At 32.0% G+C, this 18,212-nt stretch overlaps 1 protein-coding gene across 1 annotated transcript; it reads left to right on the top strand.

The window, feature by feature from the left end:
* The first annotated feature begins 4,624 nt into the window (after positions 1-4,624).
* LOC145260247 (uncharacterized) lies at positions 4,625-11,038 on the top strand. Its single transcript, XM_080118074.1, has 2 exons — positions 4,625-5,529; positions 10,993-11,038. Exons 1-2 carry the CDS (start codon positions 4,625-4,627, stop codon positions 11,036-11,038), a joined length of 951 nt encoding a protein of 316 aa, XP_079974200.1.
* Positions 11,039-18,212: the final 7,174 nt, after the last annotated feature.

The raw sequence follows: 18,212 nt of genomic DNA, 5'->3' as shown, positions 1-18,212 counted from the left end.
GGATAAAAATTTATTAATTTTAAACTACCAATTAAAATCTATAAATTAATTCCCACAAGGGTTTGCGAAAATATATGCACATAATTACATGGGTTTTTACGGTAATCCAAAAAAAAAAAAAATTTTTTTTAAAAACCAACATAACTAAATATCTGGAAATTTTAAAAGAATCGAAATTGGTAATTGTATCGGAATCGGGAATTTAAAACAGAATTTGTAATTGTATCAGAACCAGGGGAAATACTGGAATCGTCCCATTACTAATAATTACTTAGACAAAAGTCTATGCTAACAGTCTCTAATCACAATCGAGAATAGACATGAATTGTCAGGGCGAACACAGAGAATCTCGTGCAAATAATATACGACTTTATTGTATAGAAAATGTGTTATATTGAAATGGCTGTCTGGAGGTCCCATTTGAATGCTCAGAATCATTTTTCAGCTAAATGATGGAAAATTAAGTGGAACGATGTTTTGCTGACCTTATAGTGTGTAATTATGTAAAAAAAAATGCATCTGGTAAATTTCCAATATCATACAATGTAATTATGAGTCGTTTTAGCACTTCAGAAATCGAAAATTCATTTCTCACTATGGTCAATATAATTCAGAGGTGATAACTTAGAATTGATTCAGGGGATGTAACTCTGAATTTATTGAGCCAACACCATCAACATTAAACTGGTTTAATCAAGCCTCATACATGTAATAACCATTGTCTCTTACTCATTTGTTTAAATTGGGTACCACAAACAGGAAGTTCAGTCACACATAACCTGATAATCTCCTGTGAGGAGGGAAATGATCCCTACAGCCCCTTTCATACAAAAGGGATTTTGCTAGTCTTCCTCTACTCGTATCGTTATTTCCATGGAATGTGCCTTACTGAACTCCAATCTCTGGTTACTCCTGGAAAGACATTTACAGCAAGAACTCGTCTTTCTACACCACTGCAAAAAATTTTTTTTTCTTTTATTTCTCTGTATTCCTAAGACCAAAAGGAATTTATATGAACAGAGTTTATTTGCAAAAACTTCTCATCTCTGGCACATATTACCACATAAGTGCTTACCTGCAGACTTCAAAATGATCATCTTCAAATCCAATGTCAACAAATACTTCTCGTTCCTAAGTAATCAAATTTTATCCACCCATCATTTTCAATCCCCTCATAGTATTGAAAATCTCATTAACCTTTATTTTCGAATGGCTTCTGGCCTTGATAAGTAGTGACTCGTTTTGTATTAAACAAATGTTTGTAATAAAAATATTGTTTTTTTTCTGTTTCTATTTGAGATCCGTTTTTGTTTATTGAATTTTGATCTCTTATATGGTGTGTTTGTCGAGACACTGTCGGAAATCCAATCATTGATTGCCTGAATCGATCCGTAGGTAAATACATATGAAAGATACAAACCAGTCGGCCCAGCATCGATCAATTCAACTCAAGTGACAGCTCGGAGATCCTGAGAAATGGATCACTCAAAACCACTTGGAACTATCGTTTATTTAAACCAAAACGGAAAAGAAAAACCCTTGAAAAGAACGCGGATCAAGTTTTAATGCAATTAGTTTGTGAAACCAATACAATCATGTAGTATATCGATTGGAGATTATGGCAAACAATTGAAGGAAAAACCTACCAATTAATTCAAACATTGTAAATTGATAAAGATCACACATATAAAACAAAAAATAACTTTAAGATATGGGTTAGGGTTAAGGTTAGGGTTATAGTTTAGCTAGGCTAGCTAAATGATTTGTAATGAGATTTGATTTCGATTGTTTAGTTAACTGATCAGTTCTTTTTTACGTTTGGATCATCAGTTATTAAAGCTAAAACCATTCATGGATTAAGGTTAATGAAATGGAATTATGACGAATATTATAAATGATGAATAGAATTAATGAAATTTGATAACTTTATGAGGCCCATACAGAATCAATCCCCTCATAACGTTATCCAAATATGGAAAGTATTGGAAAGAAACTTTGTTCATGGAAATTATGTTTTACATAATAAGGAAATTTATTTGTAGATAGATACTACCTTGCTGTGAATGTTTTACAAGGAAGAACCAGAGGTTAGACATCAGCCAAAGTCATTAATATTAAAGAGTAATATGCAAACAAGATCATCATCATCATCATCGTCATCATCTCTCTCTCTCTCTCTCTCTCTATATATATATATATATATATATATATAGTCATACAGACTGCTTCACTGTATCACAGCTCTTCAGTGTGGTTAGACAAGCAACTGCCTCAAGCTGGGATTGAAAATCGACCACCAAGACCACAGTCAGCATTTCTAACCACTTGGTCATCATTTGGCGGTTTCTGAGAGTCAGCAAGAACTCAAATGATAAACATTGTCAAATACCAAAAGCTTCATTTATTTTTGACAAAAAACATTGTGTTATACACAGTTGGCAATTTCACTCATCAGAAAGCTCAACGCAAGCATGGTTAGGCAAGCAACTGTCCCAAGCCTGGATAACATATTTTAATAATTCATTTCTAGAGTATACACATATTAATATTTAACATCTATGTACAAATGATATACCAGAGTGATTTCGAATAAATATCCATTTCCTGAAAATAAGTTTGTATAAAGAGACTAGCGAGGGGTACCCGGCGTTGCCCGGGTGTTTGTAGGTGTGTGTGTGAAAAAAAACAGGCGCGGGAAAAAAAACAAAGCCTTGACGATGCGCAGTTGGAAAATAGTAAAGTGTGAAAAAAAAAACAGGTGCTCGTTTTTGATTGACGTGACAGCGATAGGTATTCAGCAGTCAGCATTTTGTGCGGGACAGTTTTTAATGAGGTCAATAAATCGGTTTGTTTGTTTTTAAAAACCCACTCCCCCGTCTGATATGACGAAGTCGACAAACATTCACTGGCTCTGGGCTTGTTATTAGAGTCGAGTTTCACTTTTTGTTTATACCGAAAACCGAATGTAACGCATGCCGATGCGGGAAATGTGGAATAATTAACGTTTGAAAGTCAATAAAATTAAATAGACAGGCGAGCTTCATGGTTAAGTGTGAGATATTACAATTTATAGATGATATAAAAAGTTTTAAGAAGTTGTGAACCGAGCGAGCGCTTCTCTGAAAGAAGCCTTTTGTGGACATCGAGGAAAAGCGTACATACATACATACATACATACATACATACATACATTTTCGCTTTTATATATATAGATTAAGATTACAATGTAAGAATAAATTTGTTGAAAAAATTGACGATAAAATAATTTTGAAAATGATGTATTAAAATAACCCTAACCCTAAAGATCTTGATCATTGCTTCACACACCTGCACGAACAAACTTGTAAGCCCTAGAAAGATGAATCAGATGGAGGGCCAGTTGGGTTACAAACCCTGAATTGCTTTGTAACAAATTCATCAGTCATCGCAAATTATGTGGGGATCAGCTACACACCGCTTTGTAACAAAGTCAGTAGCTATCACAAATCATATGGATATCAACTAAGAATATGAATCTGTGTATGAACCTTGTATAAGAATAATATGAATAAGTAAGACTATGAATCTTGAAACTATGAATCTTGAAACTATGAATCTTGACGCACCACTTTGTAATATGATCACAGTCGGTCAAAACATCAGCTGGGGTATCGACTGAGACACAAACATTTAATAGCTTTTAACAAAATCACCAGCTTTTAATAGATCAGATAGAGACACACTTGTTACACCAGCAAGGTTTTAGTTTGGGCTTCATTATTTGGATGAACCTCGGTAAGGCTTTATCAAATGTATGAGCCTCAGCAAAATCTCAGCTTGTGCTTCATCATTTGCATTGCCTTTGATAAGGTCTTAGCTTGGACTTCATTGCTTGCATGCTCCTTAGCAAAGTCTTTACTTGGGCTCTGCCATTTTAGTGGGTCTGGACTTTATCATTTGCATAGGCAAACCAAAGTTATAGCTGAGGATTCATTATTCGTATGGATCTGCAAAGTCTTGATTTGGGGTTCGTCATTTAAAATGGACCTCAGAAAGGTATCAGATTGGGCTTTGTCATTTAACTTGGGTTCTATCGTCTGTGTGGCCATAGAATATTCTTAGCTTGGGGTTTGTCGTTTGCATGAGAATTGGCAAAGTCTTAAATTAGCCTTCATCATTTGTATGAGATTTTACGGAGTCTTCGTTTAGTTTTCTTCGCTTTACCTGTCATAATTAAATACACTTTAGAGAATGCAAGATGTTTTAGTGACAGTTGAATGTTAGAATATGCTGAATGATTTGTTTTGGAAACAGAACCGATTGGATTAAACAAATATGACCAGCAAAATTTAAACATGATGGTGACCATTTTCCCCGTACTCTTAAAGCAGCCATGTGCTACTGTCTGCGTAATCTTATTGAACAAACATCAACACTGTCATTCCTTCTTCTTTCTTTCGCATACTTCAGACATATATATCAATCAAACGCTCTCTCATGAGTTGCCATGATTTCAACTGTTTGCATTGTGTATCATTCATTGTTTTCATAAAATGGTTTTATAAAGTCTATGATGAGTAGAAATATAATTGCCGCATTGAAATCATCATAAAAACTTCTGTGGCCCTAAAAGTGCAGTAAGAATATGACCTCCAACAATTCTTGCTGTTTTAATGAAGTCGACGAAATACATAAATTCAGTGTGGCTGACAAAACATGGCGTTACTGCACTCCTGTCATCATCGCCCTGGGGACTGTTGGAAATGGGGTATCCTTGCTGGTTCTGCAGCGATCTAAAATGAAGACCAACATTCTGGCCAAACAACTGACCATGCTGGCTGCATCCAACTTGCTTGTACTCTACTTCACTTTATTTATCAAGTATTTGCTCTATGTCCAGAACGTATCGATACTGGACAGCCTGGTCACTTGCAAATTGATCCACTGGCTCTCGGAGCCAATTGGACTCTTCAATTCCTGGTTGATGGTTGCCATTACAGCTGAACGTTTCAGAGCCGTCATGAGACCGTTGCACATGAGATCAACCAGCCGGGAGATAAGCGCCAACAAGCAGATCTTTTTTATCGCTGTATTCTTTTTATTTATCAATTTACATGCCATTTATGGCCGTGGTCATGAATACGGGAATAACACCGAAAGAAACACAACCGTCCTTATCTATAAATGCGGTTTTGTCAGCTCAATGTACAAGACATTTTACAGCTATTGGATTATTGTGGAGATTGTCTTGCTCTTCTATTTGCCCATCACGCTTTTATTCACCGGAAATATCGCTATCGTCTTTAAGCTGAAACAACGGTACTCCAACATTGCTGCCATCTTTAAAGATGGCCAGACTTTATCATCGAATCAACTCGGGTTAAGAGCCATCCAGACCTTAGCTCTGATTTTGCTGCTAAATACAGGCTTCATCCTATGCACTGCTCCAATCAGCATCGTATTTTTTGTTTATGAACCTTGGAATACTCAGAACGGTTCCATCCTAACACGTTCATATACGGTCATATATGCCATAACAAATATGATCATGTATGTGAAATATTCTATAGGTTTCTTGTTCTTTACGGTTATTTCTGACTTCAGAAACGAAATTTATCGGCTATTTGGACTAGGAAAACGCATGAAATTATTTAATCCAAGGATGTCTGTTTACAGTGTTGGACAAGTCTCATTCAACTCGAATGATGGTTCTATCAAATTTCAAGGTGAATATTTTCTTTTTTGTTTGGAGATTTTTATTTCCATTTTAGTTTTAGTTTTTTTTTATAACACAAGAATCATTTTGGAGAGCCACTCTCTACTTGTTATCTATATCATATTTCTATTAGTCTGTCTGTTTGCCTGCCTGTCTGTCCATTCCACTTTTTTTCAGAAATTACTGGCCCAATCTGGCCGTATTTTGTATAAGGTGCAGCGAACTAAATATTATGGTATCTATTTGATATACAGTTGGGGATTAATAGAGATTAGTTACTACCATGCTACATTTACTTTACTTTTTCTCAGAAACCACTGGGCCGATTTGATTGAAATTTTGTATGAACCTTTGATATGATAAAGTGTAGCAAACTAAATATTATGGCATTCATTCGATGTACAATTAGAGATTAATAAGGATTAGTCATCATAATACTACATTTACTTTAGAAGTTTTCTCGGAAACTACTGGGCCGACTTGTTGAAATTTTGTATGTATATTTGCTATGATAAGGTGCAGAGAACTAAACATAATGGAATCATTTCTTAATAGAAATCATTAGAGATTAATATTTAATGCAAAAATGAGCACAAATGTAACCGTATACATATTATCAATCGAGTTATACCAGAGACTCAAAATTTGTACTTAATGCTTACCTCAACATTATAAGATGAGATATTTATTTTCAATTTAGCTTAAAATTAAAATCTTATGTATAGAATCCTCATTTTAAATTTAATTTAAAATTAAAATCTTATGTATTGAATCCTTATTTTCAATTTAATTTAAAATTAAAACTTTATGTATAGAATCCTTATTTTCAATTTAGCGTCAAAAACTTATGTATAAAATCATGATTTTCAATTTAATTTCAAATTAAAACTTTATGTATAGAATCCTAATTTTCAATTTGATTTTAAATTAAAACTTTATGTATAGAATCATAATTTTCAATTTAATTTCAAATTAAAATCTTATGTATAGAATCCTTATTTTCAATTTAGCTTCAAATTAATATCCTATGTATAAAATTCTTTATTTTCAATTTAATTTCAAATTGGAACTTTATGTATAGAATCATAATTTTCAATTTAATTTAAAATAAAAACCTTATGTATAGAATTCTTCTTTTCAATTTAGCGTCAAATAAAAAAAACTTATGTATAGAATCCTTATTTTCAATTAAATTTCAAATAAACCTTATGTATTGAATCCTTACTTTCAATTTAATTTCAAATTAAAACCTTATGTATAGAATCCTTTATTTCGATTTAATTTCGATTTAATTTAAAATTAAAACCATATGTATAGAATCCTAATTTTCAATTTAATTTTAAATCAAAATCTTATGTATCGAATTTTTTATTTTCAATTTAATTGAAAATTAACACCTTATGTATAGAATCCTTATTTTAAATTTAGCTTACAATTAAAATCTTATGTATAGAATCCTAATTTTCAATTAAGCTTAAATTATAATCTAACACATAAAATTCTTTATTTTCAATTTAAATTCAATTTAAACCCTTATGTATAGAATCCTTATTTTTAATTAAATTACAAATCCAAACCTTATGTATAGAATCCCAATTTTCAATTAAATTTCAAATGATAACCATATGTATAGAATCCTTATTTTCAATTTAATTTCAAATTAAAACCTTATGTATAGAATCCTTATTTTCAATTTAATTTCAAATGATAACCATATGTATAGAGTCCCTATTTTCAATTTAATTTCAAATTAAAACTTTATGTATAGAATCCTTATTTTCAATTTAAATTCAATTTTAAACTTTATGTATAGAATCCTTATTTTCAATTTAATTTAAAATTAAAATCTTATGTATAGAATCCTTATTTTCAATCTAGCTTTAATTTAAAACCTTATGTATAGAATCCTAATTTACAATTTAATTACAAATTCAAACCGTATGTATAGAATCCTTATTTTCAATGTAATTTGACATGATAACCATATGTATACAATCCTTATTTTCAATTTAAATTCAAATAAAAATCTTATGTATTGAATCCTTATTTTCAATTTAATTTCAAATTAAAACTTTATGTATAGAATGCTTATTCTCAATTTAATTTAAAATTAAATCTTGATGTATAGAATCCTTTTTTCAATTTGATTCAAAATTAAAACCTCATGCATAGAATCCTTACTTTCAATTTAGCTTCAAATAAAAACTTATGTATAAAATCATGATTTTCAATTTAATTTCAAATTAAAATCTTACGCATAAAATTCTTTATTTTCAATTTAATTTCAAATTAAATCTTTATGTATAGAATCCTGATTTTCAATTTGATTTTAAATTGAAACTTTATGTATAGAATCATAATTTTTAATTTAATTTCAAATTAAAATCTTATGTAGTGAATCCTTATTTTCAATTTAACTGCAAATTAAAACCTTATGTATAGAATCCTTATTTTCAATTTAACTTCAAATTAATATCCTATGTACAAAATTCTTTATTTTCAATTTAATATCAAATTAAAACTTTATGTATAGAATGCTTAATTTCAATTTAATTTTAAATACAAACCTTATGTATAGAATTCTTCTTTTCAATTTAGCTTCAAATATAAACCTTATTTATTAAATCCTTATTTTCAATTAAATTTCAAATAAACCTTATGTATTGAATCCTTATTTTCAATTTAATTTCAAATTAAATCCTTATGTATTGAATCCTTATTTTCAATTTAATGTCAAATTAAAACCTTGTGTATAGAATCCTTTATTTCGATTTAATTTCAAATTAAAACCATATGTATAGAATCCTAATTTTTAATTTAGCTTCAAATTAAACTCTTATATATAGAATCCTAATTTTCAATTTAATTTTAAATTAAAATCTTATGTATTGAATTTTTTTATTTTCAATTTAATTTCAAATTAAAACCTTATGTATAGCATCCTAATTTTCAATTTAGCTTCAAATTAAAATCTTATTTATAGAATCCTAATTTTCAATTTAGCTTCAAATTAAAATCTTACGCATAAAATTCTTTATTTTCAATTTAATTTCAATTTAAAACCTTATATATAGAATACTTATTTTCAATTAAAGTGTGAATAAAAACCTTATGTATAGAATCCTTATTTTAAATTTAGCTTAAAATTAAAACCTTATGTATAGAATCCTAATTTTTAATTTAGCTTCAAATTCAAACCTTATGTATAGAATCCTTATTTTCAATATAATTTCAAATGATAACCATATGTATAGAGTCCCTATTTTGCAATTTAAAAACTTATGTATTGATTCCTTATTTTCAATTCAGTTTAAAATTAAAGCTTTATGTATAGAATACTTATTTTCAATTAAAACCATATGTATAGAATCCTTATATGTAATCTAATGTCAAATTAAAACCTTATGTACAGAATTTTTATTTTCAATTTAATTTCAAATGAAACCCTATGTATTGATACCTATTTTCAATTTAATTTCAAATTAAAACCTTATGTATTAAAACCTTATTTTCAATTTAATTTCAAATTAAAACCTTATGTATTGGATCCTTATTTTCAACTAAATTTCAAATTAACACTTTATGTATTGAATCTTTATTTTCAATTTAATTTCAAATTAAAACCTCATGTATTGAATCGGTATTTTCATTTTAATTTCAGATTAAAACCTTATGTATAGAATCATAATTTTCAATTTAATTTCAAATTAGAACTTTATGTATACAATCCTTTTTTTCAATTTAATGGCAAAATAAAACCTTATGTATAGAATGTTTATTTTCAATTAAATTTCAAATAAAAACTTTATGTATAGAATCCTTATTTTCAATTTAACTTAAAATTAATACCGTATGTATAGAATCCTTATTTTCAATTTAATTTCAAATAAAGATTTTATGTATGGAATGGTTATTTTCAATTTGTTTCAAATTAAACCATATGTCTAGAATCCTTGTTCTCAATTTTATTTCAAATTAAAATCTTATGCATAGAATGGTTATTTTCAATTTGTTTCAAATTAAAATCTTATCTATAGAATCCTTATTTTCAATTTAATTTCAAACTAAAACCTTATGTATAGAATCCTTATTTTCCATTTTATTTCAAATAAAAATCTTAGGCATAAAATTCTTTATTTTTAATTTAATTTCAAATTAAAACCTTATGTATAGAATCCTTATTTTCAATTAAATTTCAAATTAAACCATTATGTATAGAATCCTTATTTTCAATTTAACTTTAAATTAAAACCATGTGTAGAGAATCCTTATTTCAATTTAACTTCAAATAAAAACCATATGTATAGAATCCTTATTTTCAATTTAACTTCAAACTAAAATCTCATGTATAGAATCCTTATTTTCAATTTAATTTCAAACTAAAACCTTATGTATAGAATCCTTATTTTAAATTTAACTTCAAACTAAAATCTCATGTATAGAATTCTTATTTTCAATTTAATTTCAAATTAAAATCTTATGTATAGAATCTTTATTTTTAATTTAGCTTCAAAGTAATACCTTCTGTATAGAATCCTTATTTCCATATTAATTTCAAATTAAAACCATATGTAAGGGATCCTTTTATTAAATTTAATTTCAAATTACAACCTTATGTATAGAATCCTTATTTTCAATGTAATTTAAAATTAAAACCTTATGTATTGATACCTTATTTTCAATTTAATTTCAAATTAAAACTTTATATATAAAATCATAATTTTCAATGTAATTTCAAATTAAAACCTTATGTATTGATACCTTATTTTCAATTTAATTTCAAATTAAAACTTTATATATAAAATCATAATTTTCAATTTAATTTCAAATTTTTATGAATTAATGTCTTTTTTACTCTGTTTGCATGAAATATATCCTCATTAGTAATCATTACGACTAGTAGGTGTGTTTGTTCTAAAATCCATAATGATCGATTAATTAGTTTAGGGTGAATTTACAAATATATCGTTATGTAAATGTCATTATGTAAATATCAGATTAGTACAAAAATTTTGTTGATTTAAAATTTCATCTTGAAAAATGAAAAAAACCCTGTGATTTTGAAAATCCTTATTCATAACAATAACGACCTTTGCTCTTTATAACTTGATTCAATGTCAATGGGCTTATAAATATTTTGCTTTAAAATTATGTTCAATCTTCTCTCGTCCTCCTCTAAGGCCATCTAAAATGGTTTTGCAATCCTCAAAATAAGTGATAATCCAAGGGAGCTAGGTCAGGAGAATATACAGAAGAGGGCTAAATTTTTTAACCAAATTCTTCTTTGGTTGTGTTAGGCTGAGCATTATCACGATGGAAGACGAATCCCTTTCTGTTGACTAAAGAAGGTGATTTCCAAGTCAATAGGAGTGAAAATATTGCAGAAAAATATGACTGAAGCTTTAATAATCTGAAAGAAAAAGTTATAAATCATGGGGATTGGGTTAAGTAATAAAAATATGCATAAAATAAAGTACACTGGTTTAAAATGACCCTTCTACAAATTAGCAAAAACTTTTGCACCGACCTGATAGAAATCAGTGGTTGATGGGCTCTAAAAATATTGGTTGTTTTTTACAAGAAAAATTATTTGTTTCTTTCTTCCATTTGTTGGAGGGAGCCTACTAACCTTCACCTTCTTCTTCTTCTTCTTCTTCTTCTTCTTCTTCTTCTTCTTATGATGATGATGATGATGATGATGATGATGATGATGATGATGATGATGATTGGCTCACATGGAGCTTTCACACAAGTCAACAAACGATCTGATTGGAAACATGTGGTGTTCTCTGGAAGCTGAGTGACAACAAGTCTCCCTAGACGTCCAGCTCTCTCCACCTCCTTTGATAGCATTTGCAAATGAATTTGTGTCATCGCAACAGCCTCTTACCATTGATTTCTCGCTGGCAGTGGCCGTTGGTTTATACTGGAATTTGAGTGGCACTAAGCCTCACCAAGGTCCCAGTTCTCTTCGCGCTTGTCCAGCCGAGGTCTGGCCAGCGCTCTCTTGGTGGTCTTTCAATCCTTCTTGACCCTTCTCGGCTCTTTGGTATCACTTTTCTTTTAGGAGGAACGGAGATGAGACAATGGGGGGGAGTGATGCATGATGGGGTTGTAGAACTTGTAGATATATAGCTTCGGTGTTCTTCATTCCTGTAGCGCTTCTTGGTTATATTGTCTTCTTTTATTATTCTCCATATTCAAGGGGTTTCCTTAATATTGCAGCCGTTTTCATTATCGTTAGTCATTGTATTTTTGCAGCTATTCCTCTGATTCCAATTTCTCCCATTCTTTTTTCGAAGTTTTTTGGAATTGTTCCTAGTGGTCCTACTATTATCGGTACTATTTATATTTTCTTCATCATCCAAATCCCATTTAACTCTTTGGCTATCTCTGTGTATTTGCTTCATTTCTCCTTTTCTTTCATACTCACCCTGTGGTCAGCTGGGGCAAGTCTACGATTTGACAGGATTTTTCTTTCTTGTTAATTATTACGACATCTGGTCTTCTTGCTTGGATGGGTTTGTCCGTTTGTATGTCCATGTCCCATAGGATTTTGTGGTTCTCTTTTTCGAGTGCTGTTGCGAGTTTATGCTTGTACCATTTGTCTGTATGCTCAAAATGCAGTCGTTTGCATAATTCCCAGTGCACCGCCTCCCCACTTGGTCATGCTTATTTTTGTATTCCTTTCGGACCAGTTTGCTGCATTCACTTACTATATGGTTTATCGTTTTGTCTCTTTGTCCACAGAGTCTGCATTTGCTGTTTTTTGTGTGTTTTATCGATCCTTGCTTTGATATGGTTGGTTCTTATCGAGTTATCTTGTGCTGCAGTTATTAGGGATTCAGTTTCTCAGTTTACATGTCCTTTTCACATTCATGTCCAGGTGTTTTCGTTATTCTCATCTTTTGTCATTCTTATGAATCTTCCGTGTAGTTGTTTCTCTTCCCATTTTTCTTTTCCCGTTTTGTCATTTGTCTCTCTGTTTTCTTCTTATTATTTTTATTGTTGTTGTTGTTATTATTAGACATTTTGCGATGATGATTTTCATCTTGGACATTTCAGAAGACATGGACAATCATGGATATGCTAACAAATTCATAAAACTGCAAAACTCCCTTGAGTTTTGGAAATTTTTTTTTTACATTTAGAATTGCTGAATCATGGAACAAACTGCCGACATCAGTTGTTGGATGCTGAGAAACTGCATCCTATAAAATCTTCAAGCTTCCTAAAATTCTTTGGTATCTTATGCAGTTCTAGAAAGACCCCTATTCCAGACCATTGCCTTACGTCTTTTGGGTGGAGTAAGTTTATTGCTTATTGCCTGAGGTGCCTCTACCGAGGAATGCAGACGGGGCTGCCCAAGCAATTTTTAATAGGCTAGAGTGTTCCTTTTCTAGGGGCGCTTGCTTAACTCTTCCTTACCTTCTGACCTTGTGTCACATCTTTCTGCGATGGAAAGGAAATAAATAACTCCTATTTTACTCTGAACGCTTTGTTTCCCTGGTTTCGGATTTGCTGAATCTCCGTCATCTAGCAATCAACTTCGTAAATTCTCAAAATTTATTAACCATCTTGCTAACAACAAGCCGGAGCACTTTTTTGATTTTCTTGTGTCTAACACACGTGGACGTGCCTACAAGGTCAGAAAACAGCATGACTTTCGAGACTTTCAGAAATGTTTCTTTCATGCTCAGGATTGACTAAAATTCAACAAAACTACACTTGATGTTTCTTTCCCTCCTTCATATATGTGCACATATGTACGTGAACTTCTGGTGTGCTGTAGAGCACCTGCTGAGCACTGTACACAATGATTGGATTTATTTTTATTTATTCACTAAAAGTTCTTCTCTTTCAATATCTTGTCAACGTAATATGGTACAATCGCGTTGACACACCGGTTCTCACCAGATCACCGAAGTTAAGCAATGTTGAGCCTGGCCAGTACCAGATGGGTGCTGTCTGTACCACGAGGTAAAATACCAGATTGAGAAACTGACGTAGTCTATCCTTCTTTCAAGGGTAGATGGGACTCTCTTAAGCCATGTTAGGCACCCCATCTAATGATGGCGTCATGATAGCCCTGGCGAAGCATCAAGTATTCAGATTTGAATTACATTGCAAACTTGTGTAGTGAGTTCAGTCTCGGCTACAGCCGCGCTGGAACTAAGAGTTTTCACACGCCATCACTAGCGATCACTCTGAAGTCTGAGTAACAAGTCTTCCTAGATCTCCAGTGGTCTCCGCCTTTTTCAATAATCATTGCAAATAACTTTGCATTATTGCAAAAGTTGCTTGCCATTGATTTCTTGCTGGTAACAGTCAGTGGGGCTTGGATGGCAAAAAACCTCTCCAAGTCCCAATCCGCACCGCAATCTTCCACTGGACGTTTTCTTCTTCTTCTTCTTCTTCTTCTTCTTCTTCTTCTTCTTCTTCTTCTTCTTATTATTATTATTATTATTATTATTATTATTATTATTCGAGGGTTGTTCCAAAAGTAATGCCTCTTATTTTTATTCCGCCTAAATGGATCAGAGGGAATTGCAAATTGCATTGTTATGATGATTTTGTCATGACCTGAAAGTTTCAGCTCTCTGTTGCAGTATTGACGGTGTAAGACTCTAAAAAAAGCAACCTTTAGCATGGACGTGTGTCAAAAGCAGAGATACATCATTGAATTCCTGGCAAAAGTACATTAAGTATGGTGGTCGCTGTGCAGAAAAAAAAATTCTAGAACACAAAAGGCTGCACGTTTTAATGGTACCACTCTCGTCATCGTATCTCTTTAACTTTTTAAGTCAAAAGAATAGGAAGCTTTACTCTTGGAACACTCTTTGTATGGCAAAGCACACTTTGGACGCCCATGCACAGCCATTGTTCATTGCTGGCAAAAGTGCATTGAGAATTGTAGTGATTATATAGAAAAAATAAATTCTGGATCACAAAACGTCACTCGTTTTAATGGTATCACTCCCATCTTCGTAATTCTTCAACTTTTTGAGTTAAAAAATAGGAGGCTTGTCTTTTGGAACGACTCTTGTACTAAATGTGAGTTGATCAATGTTTGTTTGTGTAAGGCTTATATACTTTACTTCCAACATATTTTACTAACACAAAATAAACGCTAAAACATAACTTAGGCCCTGTGTCCTCTTTACCGCCACAATTTTTACCGCCACAATTTTTTGTGCAATAAAGTTTTTAATCATGAAATCCATACGTGACAGAAGTTGCAACTGACACACGAACATAAACAAACCTCTCTCTTGTTGATCCATGCATAGACTTATACTTTGAAGACCAGTTGGGCTGACGAGCCATAAGAGTAGGAAATATTGCTTTTTAAAAGGCAACTTGAAAATACAATTTAGCGGTAAAGGGTTAAAACCGTCATGCTTTATCAAAACTACTCCTGATGCCTCCCCTTCACACACACACACACACACACACACACACACACACACACACACACACACACGTGTATATGCATTTTTGAATGAGCACTTGTTGAGCACTATAGACAATGATTGCATTATTTTTAACATTAAATCTTTTAACTTTAGACAAGCATACTGAAATTTTCCGCATGGAAATTACCAATACAAGAAATAAACCACAATGGAACACTGACCCGAAAAGACAAACAATTGTGCTCAGTCTGGAAACACATAATTTGCATAATTGCTTCCTCAACTCGACGGTCTGGCATTCTTATTTGTTCCTGTATTCGCATTATCCCCCCTCTTCCATATATGCAGGACATAAGCGGCCTTCCTAACATTATCTCAGGAAGAGACCAGATTACAGCTGTGGACGAGATGGCTAGAAAATGGCCCCTTGTTCTAGTGACATGGGAATCTCCTCTCCTGAGATTTCCCTCCCGGTTCAGAAGCATCCTGGTTCTGATGAAAAACATTCGATCTGAGTGGATCAAAAAAAAATTTGCAATGACCAGATGGTGCTACAAAACTAACCCTAACCCTAACCCATCAACAAATATTAAGGAGATGCATCACTGCCTTTTCTGCTCTTCGCTGCCCAACTGGTGCAGCTAGAAAGATCTTGCAGAATATAATGCAATAATGCAAAAGACTGCATAAAACATGTGAAACTGTTGTATGACCACAAGCTTCAAAAACAAGCAAATTTGTTGTCGATTTGTTGTGACTCTTCTTTCATGTCTTTCGGCATTTCTATTATGATCCCCATCATTCTTTCAATATCTTACTCCAGTAGAGTTTTGTTTCTGTCACATTTGGTGGTTCTGTTTTCGTTTTTCCTCCGTTCACATATTGGTAGAATTGGCTTTCATTGTTTTCAAATGTTCTGTTTTGTTTGCCCTGTTTAGATATGATTAAATATCGTCTCAGTTCCCCTTCTTTTGTTTCTATTTTTTTTGTTTCAGTTCTTCATGTTTCTTGTTTAGCCTCCCCAGCTAATCACATTTCCAATTTTCCATCTTCTCCACGCCGCTTTCTTCTTGTTTTTATCGTTTTTGGCTTCTTTTTTATGTTTGCTGATTTAGGTTTCTAGCCTTATTTCCCATCCAGGTTTTGTCGGTTCATCTTTCCCCAGCTGTTTTTTTTTTATTTGAACTTCATACTTACTATCGTGGCGTCAGCATAAATTGAATTTGTTTAAATCTGTGAGTGTATCTGTTATGATGTATGGGGGGAGCTTCTTAAACTTATCTGTTTCTCTTTTTAATTTCTTCTGCTTTTGGTTCTTTAAAGATGGAAGCTTTGTTTTTTCCTTGTTCATAAACTGTATTATTTTTCTATTTCGTCTGCTTCCATCCTCTGTTAGCTCTGTTTCATTGTTCTCGATTTCCACGTTTGTAGAGTCCAGTACTCACAGGTCCTCTGTCTGTGGGTTGGGACTTCCACTTGTGGGGTTTCTACAGGATGCTCCATGCTCAATTTCATCATTTTTATTTCACTGTATTTCCATTAGTTCCAGTTTTAAGAGCCAGCCTCTTTTGAGTATCAGTCTTGCTTGGTCTGCAATTCTTTGTTCTGTCGTATGGTAGTCACTGGACAAGTCCCATAGCTCTTTCATTCGTTTCCGATAACCTTCCATATCTATATTTATGGTGGCTTCTATAATAGCATTCCATTACGAGTGTATTCTCTTTCGTTGTCCATTTTTTTCTTGGGGTTTTCTTTTGTGATGGTTATTTTGGCTGTGCTGTGTTTGGTCGGTATCCTTTTGGTCCTTGAAATTAGAGGTTATACTTATCTGTTCAGCGTCCGTGTTATTTGCGCTTCTGAAATTAGAAAGTGGGCCAACATTCACAGGATTACAACCAAGTCCCCCATGCTGGCTACCGAGGGAGAACTTGCTGATCATGACTCCCAGATCTTTCTTCTGGGTCCCACGGTTTGTATTATTTGTATTGAACATTTTTTATATTTTAGTGTTTGTGGCAACACCAGGCCCAGAGTTGTTTTATCTGTGGTTCTGATGCAGGAATCGCATATACCACTCATGTATATGGGAGGTATTGTGCACTATCACACGTACATACAGGATATGAACAGACACAGACAGGACAAAAAAATGTAAGGGGGGCGTATTAATACCTACATAATATAAGTCTGTTGCTCTATTCCCAATTTAAGCGAATATTTGAAGATAGCTTCCTCTCCCATATTTACATGTGAATTTGCAATGTGCAATCAACATGGCACTGTTACAGTTTTAATAATTTCTTTAGAATATTCTAGAAACATTTCAATTTTAAATCCTAACGATAATTAGATTCAAATATAAAAATTATTCTTTTAACAAGAAGATTATTTACTGTTCTTAATCTTATCAAGGGCAGATAATTTGCCGGAAGTTTCACAATTCTGTTTTTTTTTTTTTTTTTTTTTTTTTTTTTTTTTTTTTTTTTTTCGTTTTATTATTATTATTATTCACTACAATTCATAACAGGACCAGACTAATTATACTCAGAAAAGAAATACAGTTCTTTTATTCATTTAGAAAATAAATAAATAAATAAATAAATAAATAGATAAATTAATTTACTTTTTCCTTTTTTGTGTGTGTTTTGTTGGGGGATTGCGAACAACACTTGTTACATAAGTTAATTCAGAGAAAAAACAATTAACGTGTGAAAAAAATTGTAAACTTTTCCTTACTTGACTATGTTGGCTGCCCACACAAAGGAACATCGTCGCCATGTTTGCTCTGACTCATAATAGTTTTAATTCTAACTACTGGCATTTTGCGTTCAGCCATAACGTATTTTAAATGCGTCATTGACGACTCCCTAAGCATTACCATATATGGTATGATGGTGAGAATTCTGCGTATTTTCAGCACAGTCGTGGTTGAACAGGCACACTAGTTTTGGGATTTTAGGAGGGGGTATTATTGAGAGTAAGCGATCTTTTCTAACACAATTTCATTAACAACGATATTAATGACAGGACATTACTAATTATACTCAGAAAAGAAATACAGTTGTTAGAAAATACATTAATAAATAAATTTTCCTTCTCCT

Source organism: Euprymna scolopes, chromosome 36, assembly GCF_053919585.1.
Source record: "Euprymna scolopes isolate OS-2025 chromosome 36, ASM5391958v1, whole genome shotgun sequence".
In the NCBI taxonomy this organism is placed as follows: domain Eukaryota; kingdom Metazoa; phylum Mollusca; class Cephalopoda; order Sepiida; family Sepiolidae; genus Euprymna; species Euprymna scolopes.
This window is presented reverse-complemented; position numbering and strand designations above follow the sequence as displayed.